At 56.1% G+C, this 27,375-nt stretch overlaps 3 protein-coding genes across 3 annotated transcripts; 1 reads left to right on the top strand and 2 right to left on the bottom strand.

The window, feature by feature from the left end:
* Nucleotides 1-1,586: 1,586 nt before the first annotated feature.
* Nucleotides 1,587-11,300, top strand: KAT8 (lysine acetyltransferase 8). The gene is made up of 11 exons (XM_022588223.3): nucleotides 1,587-1,815; nucleotides 3,113-3,187; nucleotides 3,263-3,438; nucleotides 7,088-7,141; nucleotides 7,243-7,407; nucleotides 8,156-8,245; nucleotides 9,935-10,075; nucleotides 10,173-10,266; nucleotides 10,361-10,511; nucleotides 10,662-10,816; nucleotides 11,125-11,300. Exons 1-11 carry the CDS (start codon nucleotides 1,605-1,607, stop codon nucleotides 11,187-11,189), a joined length of 1,377 nt encoding a protein of 458 aa, XP_022443931.1. The 5' UTR covers nucleotides 1,587-1,604; the 3' UTR covers nucleotides 11,190-11,300.
* On the bottom strand, nucleotides 11,009-15,475 carry PRSS8 (serine protease 8). The gene is made up of 6 exons (XM_030763682.2): nucleotides 15,376-15,475; nucleotides 15,082-15,099; nucleotides 13,259-13,421; nucleotides 12,707-12,978; nucleotides 12,450-12,616; nucleotides 11,009-12,318 (listed from the first exon to the last, which is right to left on the bottom strand). The coding sequence occupies exons 1-6, from the start codon at nucleotides 15,458-15,460 to the stop codon at nucleotides 11,995-11,997; spliced, it is 1,029 nt and encodes a 342-aa protein (XP_030619542.2). The 5' UTR covers nucleotides 15,461-15,475; the 3' UTR covers nucleotides 11,009-11,994.
* Nucleotides 15,476-17,562: 2,087 nt separating this feature from the next.
* PRSS36 (serine protease 36) lies at nucleotides 17,563-26,226 on the bottom strand. The gene is given in 13 exon segments (XM_089895392.1): nucleotides 17,563-19,655; nucleotides 19,918-20,039; nucleotides 20,117-20,382; nucleotides 20,657-20,798; nucleotides 20,911-21,148; nucleotides 21,548-21,723; nucleotides 21,726-22,045; nucleotides 22,401-22,530; nucleotides 22,641-22,890; nucleotides 24,550-24,716; nucleotides 25,009-25,289; nucleotides 25,732-25,907; nucleotides 26,122-26,226. Coding segments are annotated over 13 exon segments (2,652 nt in total). The 3' UTR covers nucleotides 17,563-19,376.
* Between the last annotated feature and the right edge of the window lie 1,149 nt (nucleotides 26,227-27,375).

The raw sequence follows: 27,375 nt of genomic DNA, 5'->3' as shown, positions 1-27,375 counted from the left end.
AAAGACCTTGAATTTACAGTGAAGAAGCATGGGTTTTATCCTGGAGGCAGCAGGGACCCATGGAAGGGTTTTAAGCTAGGAAGGGATGTTTCAGGTTGGGTTCCCTAGAAGCACATCTTAAAAGGAGGATTTGTGTCCGAGTGACTTGTTGAGAAAGTGCTCCCAGAAGGGAGTAGGGGAAGTGGGAAAGGGAAGGGCAGGAGGCCAGGCAAGAGAGCTAAGCTCCACAGTCATTGATGGGCTTCTCCACTGGACAATCATTTGTTCAATGTCCCTATTTGAATGGGGTTGGGGAGGTACTTAAAACTCGCTGGCTAAGAACTTCTGTTTTCATCTCTTCTGAGGCAAAATAGCTCTATTAGCCTGAGGGGCAGTTTGCCAAACAAGCCTCTGGTGCTGGCTTTTGAAAGCCCATCAAAGGAAATATGAGCACAAAGAAGCAACAGAAAGATTCTAGGGGATCTGGGTGAATCATCTACATAGTTCTAGGGGTGGGTGGAGAGTGGGAAAAGGTACTACAGTTTTAATTTTTTTTTCTTGCCTGATTTTTATTTTTTCTGTTTCATATGCTGCCAGACAACTGGCATTTACTGCTCCCCCCAAACTCCTTCATTCCCCAAAAGCCAAGTTACCAGCACTTCCCACTGCCATCCCTCACAAATACTTAGACATTTCCTGATCTATAACCTCATCCTTAGGGCTTGAGCATTACATCCCTCTTAGAATTGTTTCTAAGCCCAATAACCAAATTATAAATCAAAGATGATTAAGAAAGAGGCCAAAGGGAATGTTTGAGCACCTACCCTGTCTGGTATTGTGCAGTACACTTGTTTTATATACATAAGAGATAAGTATATGGTTTAACCTTTTTATAGTTATATGGCTTGTACAGTTTAACCTTTAACGACACTCTGGGAATGGACATACTTGTACAACTTCCCCAGTGAAGGGGCAGAACCCAGGATTCCTCACTCAATAAGCCCCAGATGCTCTCCATTATGTCCACTGCCTTTGGCTAGTTTCTGTTTAGCGGACCTGGTCCTTTCTTTACAAAGGCTTGATTCTGTGAGAGTGATTTATTGGCTGTCCTAGGACACACATCCGTCCTGCTTCCCCCACCCTAACTGTCCTTTTCTCACTCTCAACAAGGAAGGCAGTTTCTTCAGTCTTCACAGACGGGAGACCCGTATTTGGCAGGCGGAAGTGGGCGGCACGGGGATGGGTGCTAATCCCAAGTTCATCGCCCCAAAGCCAGGCATCCAGGTAGGCTGCTTTGCCTCTGCCAAGTGCGGGCAGCGCCCCCTGATCAGGCACCCGGACCTTTAAAAAGATCGAGCTGAGGCATCACATCAGGAAAGCCTTTTTCCTCTCTTCAACTCTAGGGTGCAGCCATAGTTCCAAACGAAAAACAACTCCAGGGCAACCGGCACAGTCCACGTCAATCTGGCCCAGCGCCGCGGAGACCGTCGCACGAGCCAATGAGCTCCTGCCACGTCACAGACCCCCTCCCCCCTCCAGCCGGCCGCGGCCTCCGCCACGAGTCGCTGACCCGGAGCTAAAGGCCCTGCGCGGCGCTGTATTCTGGCGTCACTTCCACTACAGCGATGGCGGCGCAGGGAGGAGCTGCGGCGATTGCGGCAGCGACTTCAGGGGTCGCGGGGGAGAGCGAGCCCGGGCCCGGCGAGAATGTGGCGGTCGAGGGGACCTCCCCGTCCCCGGGCCGCGTCTCTCCGCCGACCCCGGCGCGTGGCGAGCCAGAAGTCACCGTGGAGATCGGAGAAACGTACCTGTGCCGGCGGCCGGATAGCACCTGGCGTGAGGGCGGGACCCAGGGCCAGGGGGCGGGGTTTAAGGGCGGGGGCGGGGCCTGAGGGAGGAGAACGCGGACTTTCGGACTTGCCCGAACGCCTACAACCCCCTGCGAGTTGGGCGTTCGCCAAGTTCTTCCTAATGTGTGTAGAGCTCCCAGTCCACTTCCTTGCCCAGTCTTAGGCTTCATTCCCTTTTCTTGTTAACCTCCTTCCTCAATGGTCTCCCTTGTCTCTGTGACTCCCCCCTTCCATCCATCCCCTGCAGCCGCCAGCGGAGAGGACCTACCAGAACACAAAAGCGAGCTTCCCCTCCCTTCTATTGCTTTGCCTCATTTCCAGAATAAACCCCAAGTTCCTTAGAATGGCATTCATTTTTGTAACCTCTGTGTTTTCCAGCACCCTTAGTAAAGGCCATTGCCAGACCCGACCACACTGTGTGCTCTGAAGGCCATATGCCTTTTACTGCCTGTGCCCTCTGCTTGGAATGCCCTTTTTTCCCTTTCTCCTTGTTTAGCTGGCTAGCTCCAGTCATCCTTTTAGCATCATATCCCTTGTGATGCCATTCTTGACTCCCTTCAGGCAGATTGAGTCGTTCCCTTCTGTATGTTCCCTTTCTGTATGAAGAAATGCAACATTTTCTTCATACCTGAGCTATAGTGTATGTAGCATTATGTTGTCATTGACTGTCTGTCTGTCTTCTATCAAAGTGGGAGCTTCCGGAGGGCAGGCCTGCTCGTGATCCATTACTGTATTCAGCAGCAGCCCAGCACAGGGCCAGACGTGCGTGGTTGCCTTCCTCATCTATCGAATGGTCGGCTGTTTGTCATTGAAAGTTTTAGAGCCATTAATTCACCGTTTGAGGTGGGCACGGTTATCCTTATTTTACAGATGAAGGTGCTGAGGCTCAGAAAGCCAAAATAACTTGTTCAGTTAAATATAGCTAGGAAGTGGGGCCGTCTGATTCCACAGCTAGCCCTCATGACCCCTGAACAAATGAACGACTGAGTATAGTAAAAGAAACGTTGAATTCGGAGCCAGACTTAAATGCGGTTAAGTATTTGCTCTTATTACTTTTCAAATAGGTGACCCTGGGTAAGCCTCAGTTTCCTCGTCTCTAAAATAAGAATAACAGCTCAATCTGGCCCACCTCAGACAGTGATTGAAGGGAGTGGCAGAGGTGAACAGGTGAGGTTAGCGTACAATTGGCCACAGGATCTGGGAAACTGCTCCTCAGTGTGAAGGATCACTGTTGTTCCAGCCCTGTTTTCTTTCCTGGTGATCCTAGCCTTTTCCCTTCACAGATTCTGCTGAAGTGATCCAGTCTCGAGTGAACGATCAGGAGGGCCGAGAGGAATTCTATGTACACTATGTGGGCTGTGAGTGACTTGGGGTATCCAGGTCTGGGGGGGGCGGGGGCGGAAGGGCAGCACCCTCATGGCCCATCCTCACAGTTAACCGGCGACTGGACGAATGGGTTGACAAGAACCGGCTGGCGTTGACCAAGACAGTGAAGGATGCCGTGCAGAAGAACTCAGAGAAGTACCTCAGCGAGCTGGCCGAGCAGCCTGAGCGAAAGATCACTCGCAACCAAAAGCGCAAGCATGACGAGATCAACCACGTGCAGAAGGTCCGGGCCCCTCCCCTTCCCCGGGGCCGCAGGAGGCTCAGCTGCCTCTGCTGACTCCCTTGGGTCCCGGTGCCAAAACCACAGCAGCTCCCATTTCTTAAGCTCCTACAGTGTGTAGGGGACTCTATCTATTTCTTCCCAGGTATTCTTCACAGATGAGAAAACTGAGGCTCAGAGAGGGTGACAGCTTGGCTACAGTCTCGTGGCAAGGAAATGACACAGCTGGGACTGGAACTCAGGCCTCTTGCACCTTTCGTGCCTGCTCTTGGCTGTGCCACATTGACAGATGGACCTGGAGTCCAAAGGGGAGGAAGAGAATGAGTGATTTGGGGCACTTGCTATTACCAAGCATTGTGCTGAGTGTTGTGCCTATATAGGCTCATCAGATCCTCCCTAAACAACTCAACACCACGGGGATAATTAGTTTTTACTGAGGAAAACAGGAAGCAGGCTGAGAGAGGTTAAGTAACATGCCCAAGATCACACAGCTAATAAAAGGGTGGGTTGAGATTAGAGTTATAATGGCAAACATTTATAGGCTTGTGAACCACAGTATTAGGCTAAGTATTTCAGTATATGATCTCACTGAAGTTTCACAGCAACTCTGTGAGGTAAGCATTATATCCCCAGTTTACAAGGGAGGTACAGGTAGTTTTAGGAATCCAGTTAGGAATTAGATTGGCCAACTAGATTGTCCTACTTTGGGGCACAAGCTCTTTGAAACATGCCAGAAATTCCTGCCACTTTATTCCAAAACTTGGGTTCTTTTCACGAAGCTAGCCTGCCCTGGGGGGTTTCTATCCTCCCACTCTGAATCTTAGTTTCTGGATTTGTGAGATGGGCTGTGCACACAAGAGGAGGATTTATGGAGCTCTCAAGACGCCCAGATGTTCATTATTTTCAACCAGTGCCAGTCCATCCTTCTGAGTGCTCGTCCTGGGCTTAGCAGCAATGGTTTGCAAACTGTGGGGCTGTTAGTAGATTGCCAAATTAGTTCAGTGGGTTGTGACCATGTAAATTTCAAAAAAAAAAAAAAAGGAAGAACTAGGACAAGGTAGAAAGTACCATAGTGCATTGCACTTTATTAAAGGTAAGTATTGTTTTAAGAAGCTTCTGTCTCACATACAAATATATATATGTATATACACAAACTTGTCAGTTGGTTTACAGTGCTGTGATAAAAAAAATTTGAAATACCTGAATTAGAAAGATCTCTCACTGGGAATTCCCTGGCGGTCCAATGGTTAGGACTCGGCACTTTCACTGTCATCACCCGGGTTCAATCCCTGGTCAGGAAGTAAGATCCTGCAAGCCATGTGGCGTGGCCAAAAAAAAAGATCTCTCACCATCTAAGGCAGCACGGTCCAAATGAACGTCCTGTGATAAATGGAAATGTTCTGCCTCTGTGCTGTCCGAAACAGTAGCCACTACCCACGTGTGGCTCTTGAGCACTTGAAATGGGTTTCGTGTGAGTAGGAACTAAATTTTTTAATTTTATTAAAAGATTTTTTTTTTTTGGCCGCGCTGCACGGCATGTGGGATCTTAGTTCCCTGACCAGGGATCGAACCCATGTCCCCTGTATTGAAAGGCGGATTCTTTACCACTGGACCACGAGGGAAGTCCCAAGAGTTAAATTTTATCTGAATGTAATGAACTTAAATTTAGGTGGCCACTTGTGGCTAGTGACTACTTTACCGGACAGCTCAGATCTCAGGTTTTCTCAGCTCCCCAGCCGGGTTGCACTAGCGCATTAAGTCGCAAAGATGCACCTGTAAGCTGGCAGGCAGCGGGGTGGTTGACAGTGGGCCAGTGGGGCTAAAATCAAAGAACGAGCAACAGCGAGTTAACGATCAGCAAGGTTCTCCAGAGCCTAATTAATGTTTAATTCTAAATAAACTGCAGCATTTACGGAAAGTAGTGTTTTTGTAATTCTTTAATGCATTTACAGAGGATTGTGTTGTATGAGTTGGGAAATGTGTTTTAAAGAGGCACGTGAGGAGGAAAATCATCCTTCCCTCATCTTTGCAGGGGTTAGGTGTGGAGTTGGACAGGCGAGGGGCCCATGCCCAGCTGTCCTGGGTGCCAGTTCTGTGAGCTTACCTCTCTGTGCCTCAGTTTCCTCTTCCGTGCAGTGGAGAGAGTGAGGATTCCCATCTCAGGCTTGTTCTGAGTAATGCCTACGACGTAAGTGCTTAGTACTTGGAATAAATGGCAGCTGGCTAGTCCCCAAGGGCCAGTGACCTCGCCTCTCCCTGCCTGTTTACTTCTCTGTAAAGCAGAAGTAAGAACATTGTATCTCAGCGTTGCCAAAAGGGTTAAATGAGGCCATCCAGGCAAAGTGCTTTGTGGAAGGGGTTCCGGGTAAAAGACTGGCTCCTTCTCCCTTCTGAACTACAGGGCAAGGCTACCATCTACTCTGGTGTAGGTCATAGGCCTAACTGCGTCCACTGTCAGGCTGGACTTGGTTCCTCCTTCAGCATCTGGCCTAGGAACAAGATGGGCTGTGAGTGCCACCTGACTTGTAGTCCCTGCCTTCCAAAGACTTGGAAAATGGGGGAAACCAAGAAGGGGGAGTCGGAGGGTACTGTTGTTGACCACTGAATTCCTGACTTGGGAACGGATGTATTCTGCATCGGAAGAATGCAGTCAGGCCTCCTGGAGGATTGTTGACCACACCTTCCCAGGGTGCTGGGCCTTGAAGGACAGGGAGAGCACAGCAGAAACAATTACACGTGATCACTCGCCAAGCTCTGCCTCATCATGTACTTGCCTGGCTCGTGCTCGGTGCCAGGCTGAGTAAGCATTTTCTGGCAGCTGTAGGAGAGGGAAGGACATTCAGGGTGGAAGGAACTGCATGTGCAAAAGCATGGAGGCCAGCAACAGGAGTGTTGATAGCAGAGCAGATCTGAGGGGGCTGAGACTGGGGGCTGGGAATTTACAGAGGCCTCGTCAACTATCCAGACCTGAGACGGTGGCAGTGGCTATTTGGTGTGGGACAGAGGAACCGGTTCCAGAGATGACGAGGAGGTAGCGCTAACAGGACGTGGCCATTATTCGGATGCCAGGCTGAGAGAGGAGGAGGAGTCTTGAGAGCTGGCCTCTTATTGGTCTGGGGTAGTTGGACTGAAGGTGATGCTCCTCGTGAGATGGGGAACCCAGGAGGATGACCAGGTTTGCAGGGAGGAAAGGTTGAGTTCCTTTCTGGACACCTAGAGCCTGATGTGCCTGTGGGAGGGGCCTCCGGGAGCAGTCCCATGGGCAGGAAAGAGGTCCAGGCACACCGGAGTGTCCGCACCAGTTCCTGCTGTGGAAGCGGAAGACCAGGCCCATTATGTCATCTGTCTCACAACAACTGTGGCAGAGCTGGATTGACCGCGTTGTACAGCTGAAGCTCTTACCAGCCTAAGAACTGGAACCAGGCCTCCTGATCCTAGCCCTGTTCATCAGGCAAAAGGTCCAAACTTGGGCATCAGGAGTGTCTGGGATGTATGGGTGGGTGGGCAGATGGGAGAGGAACTTGGACCAGTCAGCTCCGAAACCAGGTGAAACAGGTTTGCTAGATAGGCGGGAAGTGCTGGGTTCTGGGATGGGAGGCGTGGCGTGACCTCCACTTCTGTTCACCTGTGTCCACTGCTCTTTCTCACTCAGACCTATGCAGAGATGGACCCCACAACAGCAGCCTTGGAGAAGGAACATGAGGCGGTAAGTAGGGGAGTGGGTCCTAACTGGGGGCACCCCTTCCCTACAGCATCCCTTGCCCCGACCGAGCCACCCCCTGCCCTTCACTCCCACCTCGCCCACAGATCACCAAGGTGAAGTACGTGGACAAGATCCACATCGGGAACTACGAAATCGACGCCTGGTACTTCTCCCCGTTCCCTGAAGACTATGGGAAACAGCCCAAGCTCTGGCTCTGCGAGTACTGCCTCAAGTACATGAAATACGAAAAGAGCTACCGCTTCCACTTGGTGAGGCTGGGCCGGGCCGGGCCTGGTGAGTGCGGTGGTGGGCATAGAGGCTGAGGGCCAGCTGAGGCAGCGGCACTAGGCAAGGTCCAGAGCAGTTGAGTCCAAGGAAAAGCTGCCCCGGCTGGAGAGACCTGGATTCCAGGCCTGACTCTGCCTTTGCTGGAGTGACCCTGGCCAACTTGCTGACCCTCCCCAGACCCCAGTTTCCTCTTCTGTGGAATGGGGACCTTCTGGGGTCCCTTGCCCTCAGCACATGTTTATCAAGGCCAGTCCAGAGCCAGGTTCCCCTGTGGAAAAGAGGAAGTAAGCACAGCTCCGAGCTGTGGGACCATGAGGTGCGGACAGACAGGAAGCTTTAATCCACATGCAGGACCTGCTGGGGCAGGGCAGTGGCATGTTTCCCACAGGGTAGAGACACTGAGGCAAATGTATGTGGTTTGGGAAATGCCCTTGTCATGGGTGCCGGCCCTCCAGAGTCCTCCAGAGCCAGGCTGAGCTGGACTTAAAACCGTCTCGCTGTGTGATGTTTGAGCCGGTTACTGTGCCTCGGTTTCTCCATCGGTAGAATAGCACCCGTCTCCTCAGATGGTTGGGAGTATTACTCGATGTAGGTAAAGGGTGGGGCCTGGGGTCTCCAGGTGGAGAGAAGCAGAGGCCTGCTGCAGGCCATACAGGGCGGGATGGGGCACCTAGCGGGGAGCCTTGGGGCCTCATGCCTGTGCCTCCCCCTGCCCGTCCCCACCCCCAGGGCCAGTGCCAGTGGCGGCAGCCCCCGGGGAAGGAGATCTACCGCAAGAGCAACATCTCTGTGTACGAGGTGGACGGCAAAGACCACAAGGTGAGCCCCGGGGGGAGGCGCTGTGACAGGTGGGGGGACACGCTGGGCACCTCCCGACGATCTCACGATCTCACCGGCGCCAAAGGGTACAGGCCGGCCTCAGTGTGCGAAGAGGACTGCGGGCTGGTGCTCAGCCTGGCACTCGGCCTGTGGTTGGTGCATAGTCAACTCGTGGCCCTGTGGTGCCAGCCTCGAGTTCTGGGTTTCCCTTCTCTCCCTGAGGACTTGCCTTCTGATGGGGTAGCTTGGGGGGGCTTAGGTTCAGGCGATTTTGGAACCCAGAGTGGAGACTGTCTTGCCTCAGGCTGTTCTTAAAAACTGCTTTCTCTTTCTGCCTGAAGAAAAGGTGTTTGTTTTTCCTGGGTGTGAACTGCTGTGTGTGAGGTTTCCTGCTGGGAGAGCTCTGTGGCCCAGACCGCTAAGTTCCTTGTTCCTGAAGGACTTCATTGCGGCATTGCGGCAGGGTGGGGCCTTTGGGGCCTGCTTTGCTGTGTTGAGAACTTGACCCTTGCCTGGTCAGTCTGGGAAGGTCTCCTGGGGAAGTCCAGTGGAGTGTAAGACGCAGAGGCCTGGCTTCTGAGTGGCTCCTGGCTTCAAATCGCCCCGTCACTTCCTAGCTGACCTTGGACAAGTTACTTAAGGTCCTTTGTTCCTGTTTCCTCATCTTTAAGACAGGAGTCATGCTAATAGTTAACTAACAGGCTTGTTAGTGGAGTAAATGAGACAGCGAAGTCAAGTACTTAGCACAGTCCCTGGCATCGAACAGGGTTTAGTAACCATGGGCCTCTGTCAGCCTTATGATAAGTAGCTTGTGAAATCTTAGCCCCACCAGAGCCCCCTGCTCTGCCCTCCTGAGCATGAATGGGGCTGAGGGCGGCAGGAGGGGCCCCAGCAGGAGACCTGGGTGTTCTTCCCAGTTCTGCCTTCTCCAGCTTTGGGTCCTCAGGCAAGCACCCCCCTCTGCCACCCGCCAGAGCCTCCGTTGCCTCCTAAGCAAAATGGGTCTAGCAGCGCTGGGTTCACACAATTGTTGAATCCAACGAGGGTGGGTGTAAAAGGTGTCCTTGATCTCTGCCATGAAGCCAACCTCCAGGTCCCACTGGCCCTCCTGGCATTGGTCTCTGTTCCGGTGTGGCTGAATGGGCAGACAGCTCAGGCTGCAGTCAGGCTCGAGGGTCGTCCATTCAGCAGACATTTACCAAGCTCCCAGCTTCACGCTTAGCCTTGAGCTAGGTGCTGAGGACACAGCTGTGAACAGTCAGAACTCATATAGCAGGTTGAATCCTGCCCTAGTGCTCACCAGCCATGGGACCTTGAGCGAGCCACTGTCTCCTCTGAGCTTGTTTCCTGACCTGAAACAGAAGAGTTCGTGTCTGTGAAGATTGAGCTCCTCTTCAGCGCTCAGAAGCGGTAGCCGTGATGGGTCCAGCTCTGCCGTTACCTCCTTGAGTGCTCATAGCTCTCTGATTTTCAGTTTCCCCATCCATCAGAACGTGACTCTAAGACTCCTTCCAATTCTAAACATGACTGTTCTGGTGAGGATCCCACTTCTCACCGTGCTGGCACTGGCTGCTGTCTGGAGCCTGGCACTTGCAGGGCAGGGTGGCAGCTCCTGCCCAGGCCTCCATGGGGCGAGGCGGAGGAGTTACGCCTGCTCCCTGAGCCTGCTTCCACCTCGCGACCCCTCAGATTTACTGTCAGAACCTGTGTCTGCTGGCCAAGCTTTTCCTGGACCACAAGACATTGTACTTCGACGTGGAGCCATTCGTCTTTTACATTTTGACCGAGGTGGACAGGCAGGGAGCCCACATCGTCGGCTATTTCTCGAAGGTGCTGGGTTGGGAAGCCCGGGTTGAGGGAGAGGGGGAGAATGAACCTGAAGCAGGGGCTGAGCCTCCGCAAAGGTCCTGACCACCCACCCCTACAGGAAAAGGAGTCACCAGATGGGAACAACGTGGCCTGCATCCTGACCCTGCCCCCCTACCAGCGCCGTGGCTATGGAAAGTTCCTCATTGCTTTCAGTGAGTGGTTCCCGGCCTGTCCAGGAAAGGCAGCTGTGGTGAGGGGTGCCAGGGCAGGGTGGGTCCTCAGTTTCCTCATTTCCACTGTTGCCAGGTTATGAGCTGTCCAAGCTGGAGAGCACAGTAGGCTCCCCTGAGAAGCCACTGTCTGACCTGGGCAAGCTCAGCTACCGCAGCTACTGGTCCTGGGTCCTTCTGGAGATCCTGCGAGACTTCCGGGGCACACTGTCCATCAAGGACCTTAGGTAAGGGAGGCACCTGGAACCCTCAAGAGGGAAGGACTCTCCTAAGATTGGCCGTGATGCTGTCAAACTGTCTCCTTGTCCCGTTTTGCTGTCCCAGCCAAATCCCACAAGGGCGCTCTCCCCAGCATCTGCTCTAATCCCTTTCTGCAGCCAGATGACGAGCATCACCCAGAATGACATCATCAGCACCCTCCAGTCCCTCAACATGGTCAAGTACTGGAAGGGCCAGCATGTGATCTGCGTCACGCCCAAGCTTGTGGAAGAACACCTCAAAAGTGCCCAGTATAAGAAACCACCCATAACAGGTGGGTGGAGTCTGCCCAGGGCGTGCGCGCGCGTGTGTGTGTGTGTGTGTGTGTGTGTGTGTGTGTGTGTGCGGAGGGTAGATGTAAGGACTGCTGTGAGCCAAGGCCTCTGTTTTGCTGTCATCGGATCCCCAACCAGTCTGACCAGCTCCCAGGACCGAAGCCTGGGGCAGCCCCCTCCCCAGGACCCAGTCTGCCCCTGTTCTCACCTCGAGGTGAAACCTGGTCTGGGCCCAGGGCAGAGCAGCCACTGCGAGCGGCCAGGCCCAGAGGCCCAGTCTTGCCTCTCATGCCTCTTCTCCCCACAGTGGACTCTGTCTGCCTCAAGTGGGCACCCCCCAAGCACAAGCAAGTCAAACTCTCCAAGAAGTGAGTGTCCTGTGCCTGTGCCCCTGCTGCTGGACCCGTGCCTCCTTGCACCCCAGCCTGTAAATATGTACAGACCTGTTTCGTCATTTTTTTAATAAAGTAAGTTCTGCCAGTGGCTCTGGACTTTGGAGGTGGGAGGGAGAGGCCCAGAGCGGATGGGCGTCATTTCACGTCACATGCACACGGCCAGTTGTGCTCAGAACATTTTACTCCATCTCGCTCCGTCTAACCCCACACACCAGGTGCAAGTCGGGGCCCAGTTCCGGTGGGGGCTCAGTCCTCCGGAGTCCAGGAGTCGGGGCTCAGGGGGGCGTGGCAGCCAGTGAGGCAAGAGTGGGGCCTTTTCTGTCCTTGAAAGCATGCTGCCCAGAGGCAGCCCCAGCCCAGAAAACAGTGAGAGGGTGAAATGATGGGGCTCATCAGGCAGAGCAGGTGAGGTGCTACAGCCAGCCTTTCAGCAGCAGGCATCTGGGCATCTTCTAGAAACAGGTGGGGAGCCGGGGCCCACTTTCATAGCCGAGGGTCCTTGGGGGCTCCATAGGAGCCCAACCAATAGGCTTGTGGACAGCAGATGGACGTGATCAGAGTTTCTAGCCAGTAGACTCCTAGGCAGTAAACTCCTGTGGTGGAGGTTACAGTCCCAAAGAGCAACCCAGAAGAGTGGGCTCAAAGGTCAGGATGGTGCTTTGAACTCCCACAGGGTCCTGGGAGGAAGGAGTGGCTCAAAGTCAGGCATCCTGGGAGCAGGCGTGTGCCCTTGGGTGTGATGTGGAGGTCCCGGAAGCAAGTCAGCTCCCAGGGTGAGTAGCTCAGTGGTCGTGCTGTGGGCGGAGGAGGCCCAGGGTCAGGCCTAGTGGCAGCAGAAGGAGGGGTCCCACCAAGCCTGGGGCTGGGGCAGGGTTGAAGGCCCCGTAGTTGCTGCAGAGGTTGCCATCAGGCTGGGACTCCTGGATCTGGGGCACCACCTGAGGCTGGAGCTCTGCCACTTTGTGGTGAATCCAGGAGGCATAGCTGGAGGTCAGAGTATACACACCGGGCCTGTTGGGGGCCCCACAGGCATCACCCCAGCTTACGATGCCTGCCAGGTACCAGCGGCCCCCCACTGGGCAGGAGAGTGGGCCCCCAGAGTCACCCTGAGGAGAAAATCCACACAGCAGCTGTCAGGACCAGCCCCCAGGCCTCCAACCATCTGTGCCAGCCCCATTGAGCCCTCATCTCCCAAGACACGCCTGTCTCATCTTTTCCCTGGACCCCCCGCGTGTACCTGGCAGGCGTCCTTGCCCCCTTTCACATAGCCAGCACACACCATGTCCTGCTGGATAAAGTGGGGCTCCTCGGGCTTGGCGTTGATATTGTACAGGCAGTTACAGGTCTCGCGACTGATCAGTGGCACCTCAAGTTGCTGCAGCGTCTTGGGGGCCTGGAGGCTCACTGTGGGGGCAAAAGATGCTTACCCAGGGCCTCCTACCCTGCGTCGGCTCCCTCCGTGCCCCTAGACATCAGCGCCCACCTCACCCTCACCTGAGGGGGCCACGTGGCCCCATCCCGTGACAGTGCACTGGAGACCATTGGGGAAGGAGGCGTTGGCTGTGGGGAGGCAGATGGGCCGGATGTAGCGAGAGAAGGTGACACAGCGGTTGAGCTGGAGGAGCGCGATGTCACCCATGGAGCCCTCCTGGAGGTAGCTGGGGTGGGAAATGACCTGCACCACCGTGCGGACCTCGGTGTCAGAGCTGTAGTAGTTCAGCTTGTGGGCCCCCAGCTTTACCTCGTAGTCCTCTGTGCGGTGCTCCCTGCAGGCAGAGGGGCGAAGGCTGGGACCCGAGAGACCGGGATCCCTGTTGCCTTGTGGCATCCAACCTCAGTTCCTGACCTTTCAGAGTCCACTCTGCATCCTAGTTTTATCCTGTGACCTGTGACCTCTGGCCTTCACTCCTGACGGATCCGTACAGACTTTATTGATATCCCTAGATACAACCCAAGAACCTCCAACCTCTGACCCACACTGATCCTTGAACTTTGACCTCCAGCCCACTTTTGACTTCCCCGCCCTGCCCCCTACCCAGCTGGTACCTTGGGAAGCAGTGAGCAGCCGACAGCACCCACTGCTCAGACAGGAGAGAGCCGCCACACGCGTGGGCGCCCTTGTAGCTGATGCTGACCTGCCAGGGCCACTGGCCGTGGGCTGAATCGCTACCACCTGTGATACGTGCTTGGGGGACCACGCCGCAGGAGGCTGCCCAGGGAGGAAAGGAAGGGAGGGGGTCAGGTCCTCAGGGTCCCCCAAACCACATCCTCGACCCTGCCACTCCCGACATAGCCCAGGAGGTGTGGTTTGGAGCTTCGGGAGTGAGTTCACAGAAACCAGCCACCCTGTGTCCCCATCCCATGGCTCACCAGTCACGGTCAGTTCTGCCCGCCCCCGCTACCCTCGACCCAGTGCCTAATTAAGGTCTCATCCAGCTTCTGTCTTCACCGGCCTTCCTGCCTTCCATCTGCTCCACTCCTTACAAATCTGGCCAGGTCATACCCCCGCTTAAATCCTTCCCTGGCCCGCACTGCCTTTACGAGAGACTCCAGACCTTCCATGGCACAGCCGTCCCTCTGGACACCCTGTCACAGCGGGCCACACACTTGTTCACCTCCAGACCTTGGCTTATTCAGGTCCCTCTGCCTAGAATACCCTTCCTCATCCCTACTTCGCTCGGCAAACTGCTATTTGCCTATGGAGATGGTTCAAATTCTCGGTCCCTCTGTAGCCTGCCCTGACCCTGCTGGCTGAGTGAGGCGACGCTTCGGAGTTCCCGAGGTCCGTGCTTCCCAGACGTGGCTGTTCCGCATTATGACGGTGTCTGCTTCAACCAGCCAACCTGGGCGTTCCCTAGGGGCAGGGACGAGGGCAGATCCCTATGTCCCCAGCACCCAGCACAGGGCTGGGCACACGGATGGAGTCGTGGATGTGTGTTGAACAAACGAATGGAACAGCCGGGCTCCCAGGGTGTGAATGTCTAGTTTCCAGGACAGCCCCACCCCCGCATAGGCCGCTGTTTGGAGCAGGACCCAAGTGCCCTTCACAAAGTCACCTGCTCAGAAGCAGGGAAAACCACCCAGTGAGGCTCCTCCCCCTCTCCTTGTAAAAAGGACAATAGAGACCAGCAGTTCAAGCAATGCCAGGCCCCAAAGGGGCTTTCACTTCCTTAATCTTCCAGACTCTTCATTGCAGCCCCAGGAGACAGACAGAATCAACTTCATTTTTTAAAAAAATCTTTTGTTTTTGGCCGCACTGTATGGCATGCGGGACCTTAGTTCCGTGACCAGGGATCGAACCCGTGCTCCCTGCATTGGAAGCACAGAGTCTGAACCACTGGACCACCAGGAATTCCCAGAATCAACTTCATTTTATTTTATTTTTGCCGCACCGCACGGCCTGTGGGATCCTAGTTCCCCAACCCGGGGGCCCTCGGCAGTGAAAGTGCGGAGTCCCAACCAGTGGACCCCAAGGGAACTCCCTCAACTTCATTTCAGAGGTGAGGGAACTGGCATTCGAGACACAGCCAGTACATGGTGAAGCCGGGATTGCCAAGGAGACGGATCCTTGGTTTGTTCCCTCAAAACAACCCACGTTTGGAGTCAGACCTGGGTTTAAATCCCAGTTCTGCCACTTACTGGCTGTGTGCCGTCGGGCAAGTTACTTCTCTGCCCCTCAATTTCTTAATCCAAAGAACGAGGGCTGTAATCCTCGCCTCCCAGAGCTATTGGGGGACCTAAATAAGACAACAGGAGTGAAAGAGACGGCCTTGCAGAGAGGGTCAGGCACTCAAACGCCCCAGGGAAATCTGAACCCGTGGCCCCTCCCCCTCCCCTTCCCCTCCCCCCACTTCCCCGGCGAGCCTCACCTTCAGCCCCAACGGCTCCTGGAGGGAAAGAGAAAGAGGGAGGGGTAAGCGGGGAAGTCTCAAGTGCCCAGACGCCCCCTTACCTCCTGCTTCTCCAGAGGGCTGCCCCCCCCCACAGGAAGCCAAAGCTGAGGGGAGAGGCCAAGAGCCAGGGAGGCTGAAGCTGGGGGTTCTTGAGCCCAGAATAAGGGATGTGCCCCAGAAAAGGGTTATACCCTCGGCCCCGGTGCACTGCCGGCCGCCCCCTCCCCCCCTCCCCCCCGTGCTCCACACTCCCCACCCCCACACGCTCACCCATCTCATTCCGGAATAATCCAAGCAAAATCAGAGTGGCCAGAGCCTCCAGCCACCTAGGCCCCAGGCCTGCCCTCTGGGCCATGACCCAGGACCAGGGGCCCTGGGAAGACACCAGGCACCCAAAGGAAGGGACCTCAGGCTGGGGTTCAAAGGCAAGATCCAGGTGTCAGAACCAGAGGGAAGCGGGAGCAGGTGTCCAAGGCGGCTTCGAAGGCAGGCAGCGGGCACAGAGTAAACGCCAGGGTCTCCGCAGCCGGCAGTGAGGACGAGTCTCCAGCCCGGCCTGGGTACACAGTAGATCTTCCTTCCGAAGTGGCAGCTCCTGGGAAAGGGCACCTACCTGCCGGCCCCTCCCCTGGTCCCGCCCTCCCTGATCAGCTCAGCCAGCCTCTCTTGTTGCCAAAGTCCTGAGTCCTCTCAGACCCCTAGTGTGTGTGTGTGTGTGTGTGTGTGTGTGTGTGTGTGTGTGTGTGTGTGTGTGTGTGCGCGAGGGGGGTGGGGGGATTGGGTTGAGTCCTGAGTCCTCTCAGATCCCTAGACACTGTGTGTGTGTGTGTGTGTGTGTGTGTGTGTGTGTGTGTGTGTGGCGAGGGGGGTGGGGGGTTTGGGCTGAGCAGCCCCAGGCAGGGCTGGAAACCCGGATGGCTGGATTCCTGACCCAGCGGCTCTCGGTCCCAGGTCTTTCAGGTCTCCATGACCAGTTATGCCCCCAGGGCCCGGCCCGGCCTGTGTTACTGTGGGGGCCATAGCTGCTTCTCCCTCCGTTCCGCCTGAGGCCTGGCATCTGAGCCCGGGACAGCCAGGTCTGCCCCCGGGCTGGGGCCTCTTCAGGTCCTTCTGTGGAGCCTGCAGCCTCATCTTCGTGGTGAGGTGTGGTGAGCGTGTCTGGTGGTGCTAATCATTCCACAAATACTTACTGAGCGCCTAATATGTTCCAGGCACAGGAGACAAAGTGGACACTGTCCCTGCCTTCCCTGAGCTCATGGTGAACTTGGGGTGACAGACTTGAATCATATAATGACACAAACAATTACGGAATAATTTCAAGCTACGAACTGTGATGGAGAAAGAAGAATGCGGGCTCTGGGAGCCACTTACAGGAGCCTGACCTAGGCTGGAATCAAGAAGGGCTCCTCAAGGAGGTGCCTTTAGAACTGAGACCTAAAGGGATTATGAAAAGCTGTTAACAAGGCAAAGATGGGGAAGGGTGGTCCAGGTGAATCGTCCTCAGAAGGAGGGCGCAGGTGACCTAGGTTCAGGGAAAGGAGGCCCATGTGCCTGGGTTGGGGGTCAGGAGCCTCCTCTGTGAGTGTATGAATCTGGGCAATTGGGAAAGTGTGTTGGCTTCAAGCTTTAGAAATACAGAGCCCCACTTGTCCACCTACCTTCCATAAGACTAGGTGTCTGGACCTCTGAGCCAGGACTTCAGGGCCTAGGCTGGAGGGCAGGGAACTCCTGTAATGGGAAAGGGGACAAAACCGACTCGGGGGACTTCCCTGGTGGTGCAGTGGTTAAGAATCCACCTGCCAATGCAGGAGACACGGGCTCGAGCCCTGGTCCGGGAAGATCCCATGTGCCGCAGAGCAACTAAGCCCGTGCGCCACAACTGCTGTGCCCGCACTCTACAGCCCATGAGCCACAACTACTGAGCCTGCGCTCTAGAGTCCGCAAACCACAACTACTGAAGCCCGCGCCTAGAGCCCGTGCTCTACAAGAAGAGAAGCACCGCAATGAGTAACCCGCGCACCGCAACGAAGAGTAGTCCCCGCTCAATGCAATTAGAGAAAACCCGCGCGCAGCAACGAAGACCCAACGCAGCCATAAATAAAGTAAGTAAGTAAATAAATTTATTAAAAAAAAAAAGACTGACTCGGGAAGGGGTCTAAGCTGGGGTGGAGGGGGAAGACCCTGGACACTGTGGGTGGGTTTGGGTAGAGGACAGGGTATATTAAATGTTTGTGGGGGATGACATACGAGTGACTGACTGGGTATGGGTGATCTTGGGTGGCTTCGGCCTGCAGCGACTTGAAGCAAGATTTCCGTTCTCTGGCCAGAGACGGAAGTCAGGCCGTGGCAGTGAGAGCGCTGAATCCTAGCCACTAGACCACCAGAGTACCAGTGGCCAGTGACAAGGCCCTGTCCCGTCAGCTGTGTAGAAATGAATTTCCACAAAGAGACGGAAAGTAGTGAAACAAGTAAAGTGTTTATTAGGAGGAAAAAGGGTACGCGTGGATAGACACACAGGTGGACTCAGAGAGAGAGTCGCGCGCTCGTGGGTAGTTTGAATCACTTATATGGGGCATTTCTTCCAGGTTTCCTTTGGCCAACCATCTTGCTTTCTCTGCCTCTGAGTCCGTACTTGGTTTACCTCAGGGTCCTCCCACGTGTGCGTGAGCAACTCTTAGCCAAGATGGATTCTAGCAAAGAGATCTATGGATAGGTTGGCATCACTTACTGTGGGGTAGCACCCCCTCCTTTTTGACCTCTGAGGAGCCTTTCTGCGCATGTAGAGTCGGGAAGGTCTCCTTGACCTCGAGAATGAGAAATACAGGGTCTCTTATCTGGGTGGGACTTAGCTCCTCCTCCTCTTCATCTTGGAGTATCTGCCCAGAGGGGACAAACTCCAGCTACTCAGCCTGGGGCCCGTCTATCTCCTGCCTCATGGAGAGCAGGTAGGGGTGTATGTCCCTGTGGAGATATAGATGCAGAATATTCTCTCCCTGGCTGTCCAGTGGCTAGGACCGTGTGTTCCACTGCAGGGGGCAGGGGTTCGATCCCTGGTCAGGGAACTAAGATCCTGCATGCCATGCAGTGCGGCCAAAGAAAAAAAAAACCAAAACGATTAGCCAGGGCCTTTAAGAACCTCTGCCCATCTTCTCAATCTCCCAAGAACTTCCAGCTTCCCTGTAAGGTCTCCCCTCCCCAACCTTCTGCCTACTCAACTCAGAGATGGTGACCCCAGCCCCAGAGGTGACTCCTCTGCCACCCTCAGCGGCTGGTTTCCACCCCAAGCACCCCTCCTGCCCCGGATGGGTCTCCCTTTGCCCTTATTCTTTACTAGAACCTCCTCTATGACTTGTTCCTGATCCCCAGTCCATGTGTTCCCCACCACGTTGGGAGCACTTCATGGGCTTGTCAAGGCCCGAGCTGTGCCGGGACTTGGCAATTAGCAGGGAACGTGGTTGAATGAATGCAGGGAGGTGCACTGGTAAGTGGGGGTGGGCGGAGGTAGTGAGATGTACATACAGGGGACTCTTGATGAGGCCCAAACCCTGGGGGCACTAGGCAGGATGTGGTGGACCCTTGAACCGTACAAGTGTCATGTGTGTGTACTGGGGACACTGGAGGTGAACACTCTGGGGCACCATTCATCAGGGTATGTGTACGGGGGAGGCTCCGTGCAGGTACAGGATATGGCAGACAGACCCTGGATTCCCAGACTCCTGGACCCTTCCTCTGACCCTCACCCTCAGTCCTTCTTGCTCTGGGGGGAGGGGCAGCAGGGTCCAGGAGAGCTAGGGCTGAGGTGTCCGGCAGGTGTGTGCTGGGGATGCTGATTCCACTGGGGAGGTAACACACACCCAGCTGGCCACTCAACCTCCCCCGCCCTGGGGCAGGAATGAGGGACAGATGCCACATTATCAGGGATACATTTTCTGGGAGCCCAAGGCCTGACTCACAGAGACCCAGGAGGGAGAGGCCCGCTCCCTGGGGCTTCCCCCGTCCCTCAGCCTGCCCCCAGCAATGCCACAAAGCCACGCATGTCTCTGTTTACACCTTTGTGGTCCACTGGCTCCCCCTGCCCTCAAGCATGCCAGGGCCCAAAATAGCTGGGCACTGAGGCCCAATTGTCTGAAGCCGCTGCAGTCTAGGTGGGTGGGGCGCTCAGGAGGTTCTGGGTAAGGGAACAGAGCCGGTTGGGCCACATTCCAGCCCCACCAGGTAGGAAGTAAAGGGCTGGAGGGGGTGGGGGAGGTGGCCGAGGGACCCAGGCCCCCTCAGCCCTGGATCAGGAGGGTCAGTAGCAGCAGGAAGAGAGCAGCTCGAGGGGAACCTGAGGCCCTGGCCATGTCAGGGGGACAGAGGTCGCCGCCTTCTGGGAGCCAGTGGGGGAAGCCACTGGGGTGCAGGAAATGCACCTCCCCCACTGTCTGGGAGATCCAGGTCTCTTCGGGTCCGATGGCAGCAAATAGGTCCCTGCTGCCTCGAACAGCCATGCCCACGAGGACCCAAGAGCCTTCCTCAGTCTGGCACAGGAGCGGAGGTGCTGAGGTCACCTGCAGCATCAGAGCCAAGACCAAAAGGGTCTCTTACCCTTTCCTCCTGGTCCCCTGCACCTTCTAGGGCCCAGCCACAAAGCACAGCTTGCCTCCATCCTCAGGCATCTTGGCCCCGGGTCTCTCTCAAGGTTCAGCCAGGAAGCACTGCTTCTTCCTATCTGAGACCCAGCACCCAAGAATTAACCCTGCCCTCTCCCTGGTGTCCAGCTGCCCAGCACTGTCTCTCCCCTGCCTGGACCAGGATACCCAGGCTCCGTACCTCACACCTGTCCTCCTGCCCCTCTGCATACAGGACACAGAGAGTTCCAGGGGGCAGAATGCCCTGATAGAGGCAGTGACAGAGTCGTGGTGTCAAGATGGAGACAGCAGCAGCCACAGGGACTAGAGAGAGGAAGGAAGTTTGTCCCAGGGATTCTGGTGTCCAGCCACTTCTCACCCCCAGGACCCAGGGCTCTCACCTCGGTCCTGGGGGTCCTTCCAGCCCAGCACCCAGCAGCTGGCCCCCAGGGGAGTACCCCCTGGGTGAAGGCAGATGGGCAAGGCTGATGGGGAGGGCTCCACCCGGGAGCTCAGCTCCAGGAGGGCCAGAGGGGGCCGAAGTCCCAGGTGCCGGGGCAGGCGGATGCTGATGACCAGTCGGGATACCTGGTGACTCTGTGGGAGGGGGCTGGCCCCAGCCCGGCCCAGGTACACTTCAATATAAGGCACTGTTGTAGAGCCCAGCCTGTTGGAACAAGGTCCAGTGTCATTTCCTGTTCCCCTCACTGCTGATAAAGTCCTTCCCAGTCCAGGGGAAAGGGTGGAATGAATCTCCAGGGTCATTCCACTAACTCCTTCATTCATTATTCCTCCTTCCAAATCTCTCTTTGTCTCAAAACACGTCGCAGCAATTACCCTGTGCTATAAAAGCCCTAAAGGGAGAACAAACCTCTATTGAAAGAGTCCTTTGGCCCATCTTCCAATTTTTCCCTCTTGCCAGGGAGATGGGTGAGACCCACCTGAGGATACAGTGAGTGGCTGCCAGGACCCAGCCTGGGGCCACGAGGATCCCAGTGCAGACTCGCTCTCCAGCTACATGCACCTCTGCCAGCCAGGGCCACAGGCCCCCCGTCAGAGCCGGCTCTGGCCGCAGTCCACAGGCTAGGGAGAGGAGGCGACTCCCTCAGTGGGGGCCCAACAGCTGACCCCCAAAGCCCCTACCATGGATCCAAGCACTCCCAGGAGCCCCTAAGCCCCAAAGGCACCTCCTCACCGCCATGCTCTGTGTGAGGGGGACAAGTTTGTGTCTCAGTCTCCTCCCCCTCAGGGCCCCAGTCCCAGGCCAACTGGTCCTCCAGGTAGGCTCCCCGAGTCACATGGCTGATCCATGGGCCGTGGGTCTGCAGCGGATAGAAGGCTCTGGGACGCAGGCAGTCACTGGGTAAGTCTCTGATTCCAGCCAGGAACCAGGTCCCCTCTTCCCGGCATAGAAGGCTCCAATGAGAGTAGTTCTGCAGCGAGAGTGTGTGTGTTACCAGCCTCTAGGTGTGTGCCAGTTGATGAGGGGATGCCAAAGTCCTGGGCCTTTCCTAGACTCCACACTCTCGCGTACTCGGACATAACAAATCCCACCTCCTCCAAGCCAGGCTCCAACACAAATCTGTGTAGTAAGTCGGCCCTCACTTTAGGTTTCTCTTTAAACCTAGAGGTAGCGAAAAGGCCCGGCGGGTCTCGGGGCCCCTCCCCAAAGTCCTTCTGGGCCAAGCTTCGCCCCCAGCGCGTTGGGCCCCGCCTTAACCCCGCCTCCGTCCCCAGATCACGGAGCCCAGTTCCTGTCTCTCTCAGGCCCCGCCCCCAGTCTGCCCCTCCCTCCTACTTAGACCCATGGGCCCCTCCCCCCCGCCGCTCACCCAACAGCGGCCTGCCACCTCCTCCTCCTGGTAGGCGGGGCAGAGAGCTAGAGGCGGCTCTCCCGGCGGCGGCACTGACTCCCCCTGGCGACCGTACAGGCAATGACACCACCAGACGCCCAACAGCTCCGCCTCAAGCAGCGAACCAGCTCCGGGCACTGGTTCTGGAAGAGAAAGGGAGGAGGCCTGCGCTGCGGTGGTGTCCGGCCCCGGCTCCGCCCCGCCCGGCCCGAGCCGGGTCCCTGCTCACCCGTGTGGCCCCAGCGAGCCAGGCGGCAGCGGCTCCCGGGCAGGAAATAGTGTTCTGGGTGGGGTAGGCACACTGGCCGCGGGGCCACGCTCAGGTTCACGGGCGCGCGCAGCTGCAGCAGCGCCAGGTTCGAGGCGTCGTCCCACGAGGCGTTCTCGTGCGGCACGAGGCGTGCCACCCGCTCCGCGCGCGGGCGCGAGGGCAGCATCACGCGCCAGTTGTCCAGGTCGCGGGGTGGGAGGTCTGTGCTGATGCGGCTGCGGGATGGGGAGACTGGGGACGTGGGCTGGATCCCGCATGCTCACGTCTAAACCTCCACCCGTGGCTTAGACTCTGGATCTCCAGGCAGGATTCTGCATCCCGGACCTGAGACCTGTGCACTCAGACACCCCCCCACCCCAATCCTGGGTCGAATTCGTATTACCCCTCTATTCGCCCCAGAGAGACTAGGACCCGGATTTTTGAGCTGGATCATACATCTCCCAATGGCACCCCACTCCCCTACCCCTATCCTACCCAGGGGAAGGGCTGGGCCAGTTAGATAGTGTCTCAGACTGATGGGGGAAGGGGCAAGAATCTGCCTGAGACTGGGCTTTCACTCACCCTGGAAAGCAGCTGGCAGGTGCCAAGACCCAGCTTTCAGACACCAGTGCCCCATAGCAGGGTCTGGATCCTGGGACCATCACCTGGGCTTCCCAGGGCCAGGCCCCTGGCCTTGGGGCCTTCCCGCACTCTGAGGGGTGAGAGGCCTGAGTGAGGGGGCTTCCTGAACCCCAGGCAATTTCCACCTGAACTCAAATCTCCCAGATCCAGCTGACATCCAGGTGTCCTGCCCCCCCTCACCTGGCAGGGCGATGGTACAGTTCTCATCCGTGGGCTCGGGGAGACCTGACTGGAGCTCCGGGGACTGGGTGGGAAAGGCAGGGCCAGGCTCTGGGCCCAACACCTGTTCCCTTATCCATGCCTCATAGGGAGCCACAGCAGTGAAGACTCCGGGGCGGTTCCTCCGTCCACAGCCAAAGCCAAAGCTGGTGATTCCCGCCTGGAACCATCGGCCACCTTCCTTGCAGACCAGGGGCCCCCCAGAGTCTCCCTGATGATAGATGACTTAGTGTCACGGGATCAGCCCAGAGACCCACCAGCTTATACCGGACCACCTCGCAAAGGTTCTACACCTCTTCTGGTTGGCCCTACATACAGCCACCTTCTCCTAGAAACATTTGTTGGCTGTGCCTTGTCCTCTGTAATCCCTACAACTCTAAACAGAGGAAAGCCTTGTAAAGTAGAAAGGCTGATGAGCAGTCGAAGCCAGGAGCACCAAGCTAACGCATTAAAGGCCATGCCAGAGAGGCCTGCAGGTCTCACTCAGAGCCAGTGACTCTTGTTCAATAAATAGTTCAAACAAACCCTGTCTTTGATTTCTAAGTTGTTAGAATTCCTTGTTAAATTGTTAAAGTAAATCAGAGATGCCAGCATTCAGGAGGAAAAGGCTGTTGGAAATAGGCTATTAGAAAAGCAGCAAGAAGGGACAGTTTGAAGGCAAGTAAGGAGGAAGAACTACAAGGAACAGACACTAAAACAAGGGTTCTGGGGCCATTTAATGCTGGGGCATTGTCCCTAAGATATCACTATATTCCAGGTTAGGCACCTCTGTGACCCCAGGAGGGTTACAAAGAAGGTGCAGAATCATCTAGAATTGTGCTGTCCAATATGGTAGACACTAGCCCCATGTGGCTATTTGAATTAATTAAAATTAAATGAAATTAAAATTCAATCCCTTGATCGCACTAGCCACCTTTCAAATGTGCGATAGCCAGTGTGGCTAGTGACTATCATATCAGACAGTGCAGATAGAAAAGATTTCCATCATCATAGGAAGTTTTATTCGACAGCACTGGTCTAGAGGAAGTTGAATTGTTGGCAGTCCTGTTCAAGAAGGCAGGGATTATGTCCCTAGGTCCTGGAACTTCATAACTGGGAAGGACCCTGAAAACCATCTAGACTGAATCCCCATCACCACCATGCATGCTTGAGTGCCCTCAAAGCTCTGTGCCATTGGAGGAACATTTCTGGGGAAAATGGTTAAAATATATCATGTTTTGGCCTTCAGCAGGTTATCTGGAAAATTCCCTTCTGTGAAGGATTAATTCATTTTAAAAAATAACTATTTGTTGAGTATCTACTAAGTGATAGGTGCTGTGCTATAGGCTGGGATATGGGATAATAATATAATGATAATAATAATAGTAATAATAATAGCTAATACTTATTTAGCTCTTACTAAGGACCAGGCACTGTTCTAAATGCTTTTTACATGTACAAATATATTTAGTTATCATAATGATTAATAAACCATACGATGATTTATTTAATCATCATAACCTCCAGACAAGTAACACTACCATCCCCGTCTTCCAGATGAGAAAATCTGCACAGAGAGAGCTCAAATAACTTGGCCAAGGCTATACAGCTAATAAGTGGTGGCACTGAGCTTCTAACCAGGATAACACTCCAGAGTCTGGCATGTGACCACTGCGCTACACTGCCATCGATAACAGTGCCCATTTGTTGAGCCCCAAGTTCTGTCCATTTGTAATCTTCACATCAATCCCATCCACTGGCAATCTTGCCCTCTTTTTGCAGATGAGGTTCAGAAATATGAGCGAGATGGGATTTGTCTATTAATCATACTGCTTCCTACTGGTGAGGGCTCTGCCTGGCCCTTCAGGCAGGTGCAGGGGCCTCCCCTCACCTGGCAGGTGTCCCTGCGGCCCTCTGGGTAGCCAGCACACAGCATCCCTGGCAATAGCTGGAAAGTGAGATTGAAGGGACCAGGCCGGCTGTAGAGACACTGACAGGCAGCTTCTCCCAGCACCCTTAGCTCCACTTCTTGTAGCACCCAGGGGAGAGGCAGGGGGTCTGTGGGCAGAACCAGAGAAGAAATGCTGTGAGTCAGGAATGCAGTCCCCTGTTCCCCAGGCCTCAGCTCGGTCCCCTCCAGCTGCCTCCTGGACATCTTTGTCTCTGCGCCCACCACATCCCAAACCAATGTCCCCTCCCACTCCTCTCTGTTCTTCTTCCTACAGCCTCATCTCAGGAACGGCCCCATCAAGCGTCCAGTGCGGGCTGCCCTGGGGCCCCACCTGGTAGCCGCCACCTCGCCAATAACCCACCTCCTGAGACGCCCCCCGCCGCCCCCGCCCCCACTCACCGGCCTCCTGGACGTCCCCCCAGCCCGTGGCCCAGCAGGCGGTGCCGTGAGCGAAGCGGTGCGAGGCGCGGGGCAGGCAGACGGGCCGCACGGTGGGGCCCAGCCTGGCGGGAGAGGCCAGGCGCAGCAGGGCCACGTCGGCACCACTTTCCACGCCGCTGTAGTTGTCCGGCACCAGGATGGCGGCCACCGCGCGGACGTGCGCGCCGTCCAGGGGTCCGTCCTGGGAGTGCACGCCCAGCACTACAGACCACTCGGCCGCGGGCTCCAAGGTCCCATTCCTGCGCCAAGGCCAAGGCCGGGGTGGGGTTAGGTGGACCGCATGGAGGGGGCAGGCCTCGTGGGGCTGGGGACTTGGAACCAGGGAGAAGGGGGCGGTCAGCGGTAAGCCAGGAGGAGCGGAATCCGATCCAGATTCGGGGCTGGGGCGATCGAGGTTGAGACAGACTCCTGAAAGGGGGAGGAGCGGTTGCGATTTGGAGGTGCTTGATGGGGGGCTTTGGAAAGGTGGAATTCAGACCCGGATATTTGGTGGAGTGGTGGGCGGAGTCTGCTGGCGGCCTCACCACACTCCGAACCTGGATACCCCGCAGAGCACTTAGCTTCAGGAGGGCGGGGAGGCGGGGGTAGCTGGGCTTCAATTTAGCCTTGAGTCCGCGGGACCCAGCTGCGGGGCGGGCTTGGCTTTTGAAAGAAAGGGGCTGGACGTGGGCGAATACTCACGTCACGAAACAGTGAGCGGCCGAGAGGACCCAGGAGGGGGCGATGAGGGAGCCCCCGCAGATGTGGCCCCCGCCCTGATGCAGGCTCACCTGCCACGGCCAGGTGCCCGGCTGCGAGTCTGAGCCCCCCATGATTCGGGCAGAGGGCTCAGGGCGACCGCAGTCTGCAATGGGATACCGTGGATGTCATCACCTGCCCCTGTCCCCCAAGCCAGAGGCCCAGGTAACTCAGGGCAAAGCCCCACCCCACAATCCACTTCACTTTGCCCCCGAACAGGGAACAAAGAGAACCTGGGCACTTCTAAGTTTCTGATCATTTCCACCTCCCTCATCGCTTAGCCTGCTTTAACCTCCTTTAAGATCTGAGGACCAGCCCCCCACCCTTCCTTACCCAGATCTTCAGGTTCTTCTTGGGTAGGACTGAGAGCTGGGAGTCACAGGGTAAAAAGAGGAAGATATTGGTGACATCCAGCCCTTGACAGCGGCCAGCTGCCATCTTCCTACTTTCCTCTTCCCCAATTCCCTGCCCTCTCAGCCGCCCTGCCAGCACCCATGCTACCTCTCCCATCTTTTCTGCCTCTGTGGGTGATATTCACCTAGTCCAGCTGCCTTACCTGAGTCCTGGAAGGCTCCTGGGATGGGGCTTATGGCTGGAAAGATGGAGGCAGGAAGAGGCTGGAGACCTATTCTCACAACACGCCCTCCCTGACCCCCTCCCCGCAAACTTTACAGGTACTCCATCCCCCCATGGCACCCAGGCCTCCTTTCCTCCTCCTCTCGTATGCTATTCCTTCCCCTCCCGACACCTCACTCCCACCTTCGCTGATGTCCTCCTCCCCTGCCTCCTCTGACACCCCACTCCCGAGGCAGACCCCTGGAGTCCTGCTTTCCAGCTCCCCAGATGTTAGAAGCCAGGCCCCTTACAACCATGCCCTGTCCCCTGAGGTTACCAAGGATGGCAAGTGGGAGAAGCAGGTGCTGGGACATGGTACATTTGAGTCAGCTGGAGGCACAGAGATGGGTGAAGATCTGCTCCCTGCCACAGCTCTGTCTGCCTAGGCAGCCCGTGACTCCTGATGGTCCCAGGGACAGCCCCACCCTCCCTGGCTGGAGCCCATCTCTGGGAATCTGAGTGGATCTGGGGCTAGAAGGAGGAAGTAGGGAGCCTGAAGTCCCCACCCAGAGCCCTGTGCGCGTCTCAGGTCTCTAGAGGCCCGGTGTGGGTGTTGGGGGCAGGTGTCCTCGCTCCAGGACACTTACTGGGTGGGAGAACCCGCAAAGGCGGAAGGAGAGGACAGCCAGGGGCTGGGAGGCCAAAGTTCTGGGTCCTTGGTGAGGCAGGGCTGCAGGTCAGCAGTGGCCCTTGGGACAGAGAAAGTGGCCCCTCAGTGGCGTGACTCACCTGAGACTTCATCTCTCTTTGGGGTGTGGCTACCCCAATGGCTTGGCCTTTTCTTCTCACACAGCTCTGGTTACTGGAGTCGCTGGCCAGGTCTGGGACGGGAGCCCTAGGGAATTCGATCCCATCCCAACAAAAGGATCACAGATTCCGGCAGGTTGGGCAGGACATAGGATTCTGGGAGGGGGCTGGGCAGGTTGGTAAGGCCGAGAAAGACTCCACCCTTCTTTGTGTTAGCGTAAGTAC

The sequence above is a fragment of the Delphinapterus leucas genome, chromosome 15 (assembly GCF_059928025.1).
Source record: "Delphinapterus leucas isolate spDelLeu-1000000601 "Yukka" chromosome 15, BTC_Dleu_Yukka2, whole genome shotgun sequence".
Taxonomy (NCBI): Eukaryota; Metazoa; Chordata; class Mammalia; order Artiodactyla; family Monodontidae; genus Delphinapterus; species Delphinapterus leucas.
The sequence above is the reverse complement of the archived record's forward strand: the minus strand, read 5'-3'. Positions and strand labels throughout refer to the sequence as shown.

What these genes read in the sequence shown, in the direction of transcription:
- KAT8 (XM_022588223.3), top strand. Translation starts at nt 1,605, where the DNA reads ATGGCGGCGCAGGGAGGAGCTGCGGCGATTGCGGCAGCGACTTCAGGG. An exon ending in TGGACGGCAAAGACCACAAG is followed by an intron (nt 8,246 to 9,934) that starts GTGAGCCCCGGG and finishes GCGACCCCTCAG; the next exon opens with ATTTACTGTCAGAACCTGTG. An exon ending in TAAGAAACCACCCATAACAG is followed by an intron (nt 10,817 to 11,124) that starts GTGGGTGGAGTC and finishes TTCTCCCCACAG; the next exon opens with TGGACTCTGTCTGCCTCAAG.
- PRSS8 (XM_030763682.2), bottom strand. Translation starts at nt 15,460, where the DNA reads ATGGCCCAGAGGGCAGGCCTGGGGCCTAGGTGGCTGGAGGCTCTGGCC. An exon ending in GGGCCACGTGGCCCCCTCAG is followed by an intron (nt 12,617 to 12,706) that starts GTGAGGGTGAGG and finishes TTGCCCCCACAG; the next exon opens with TGAGCCTCCAGGCCCCCAAG. An exon ending in GGGGCAAGGACGCCTGCCAG is followed by an intron (nt 12,319 to 12,449) that starts GTACACGCGGGG and finishes TTTTCTCCTCAG; the next exon opens with GGTGACTCTGGGGGCCCACT.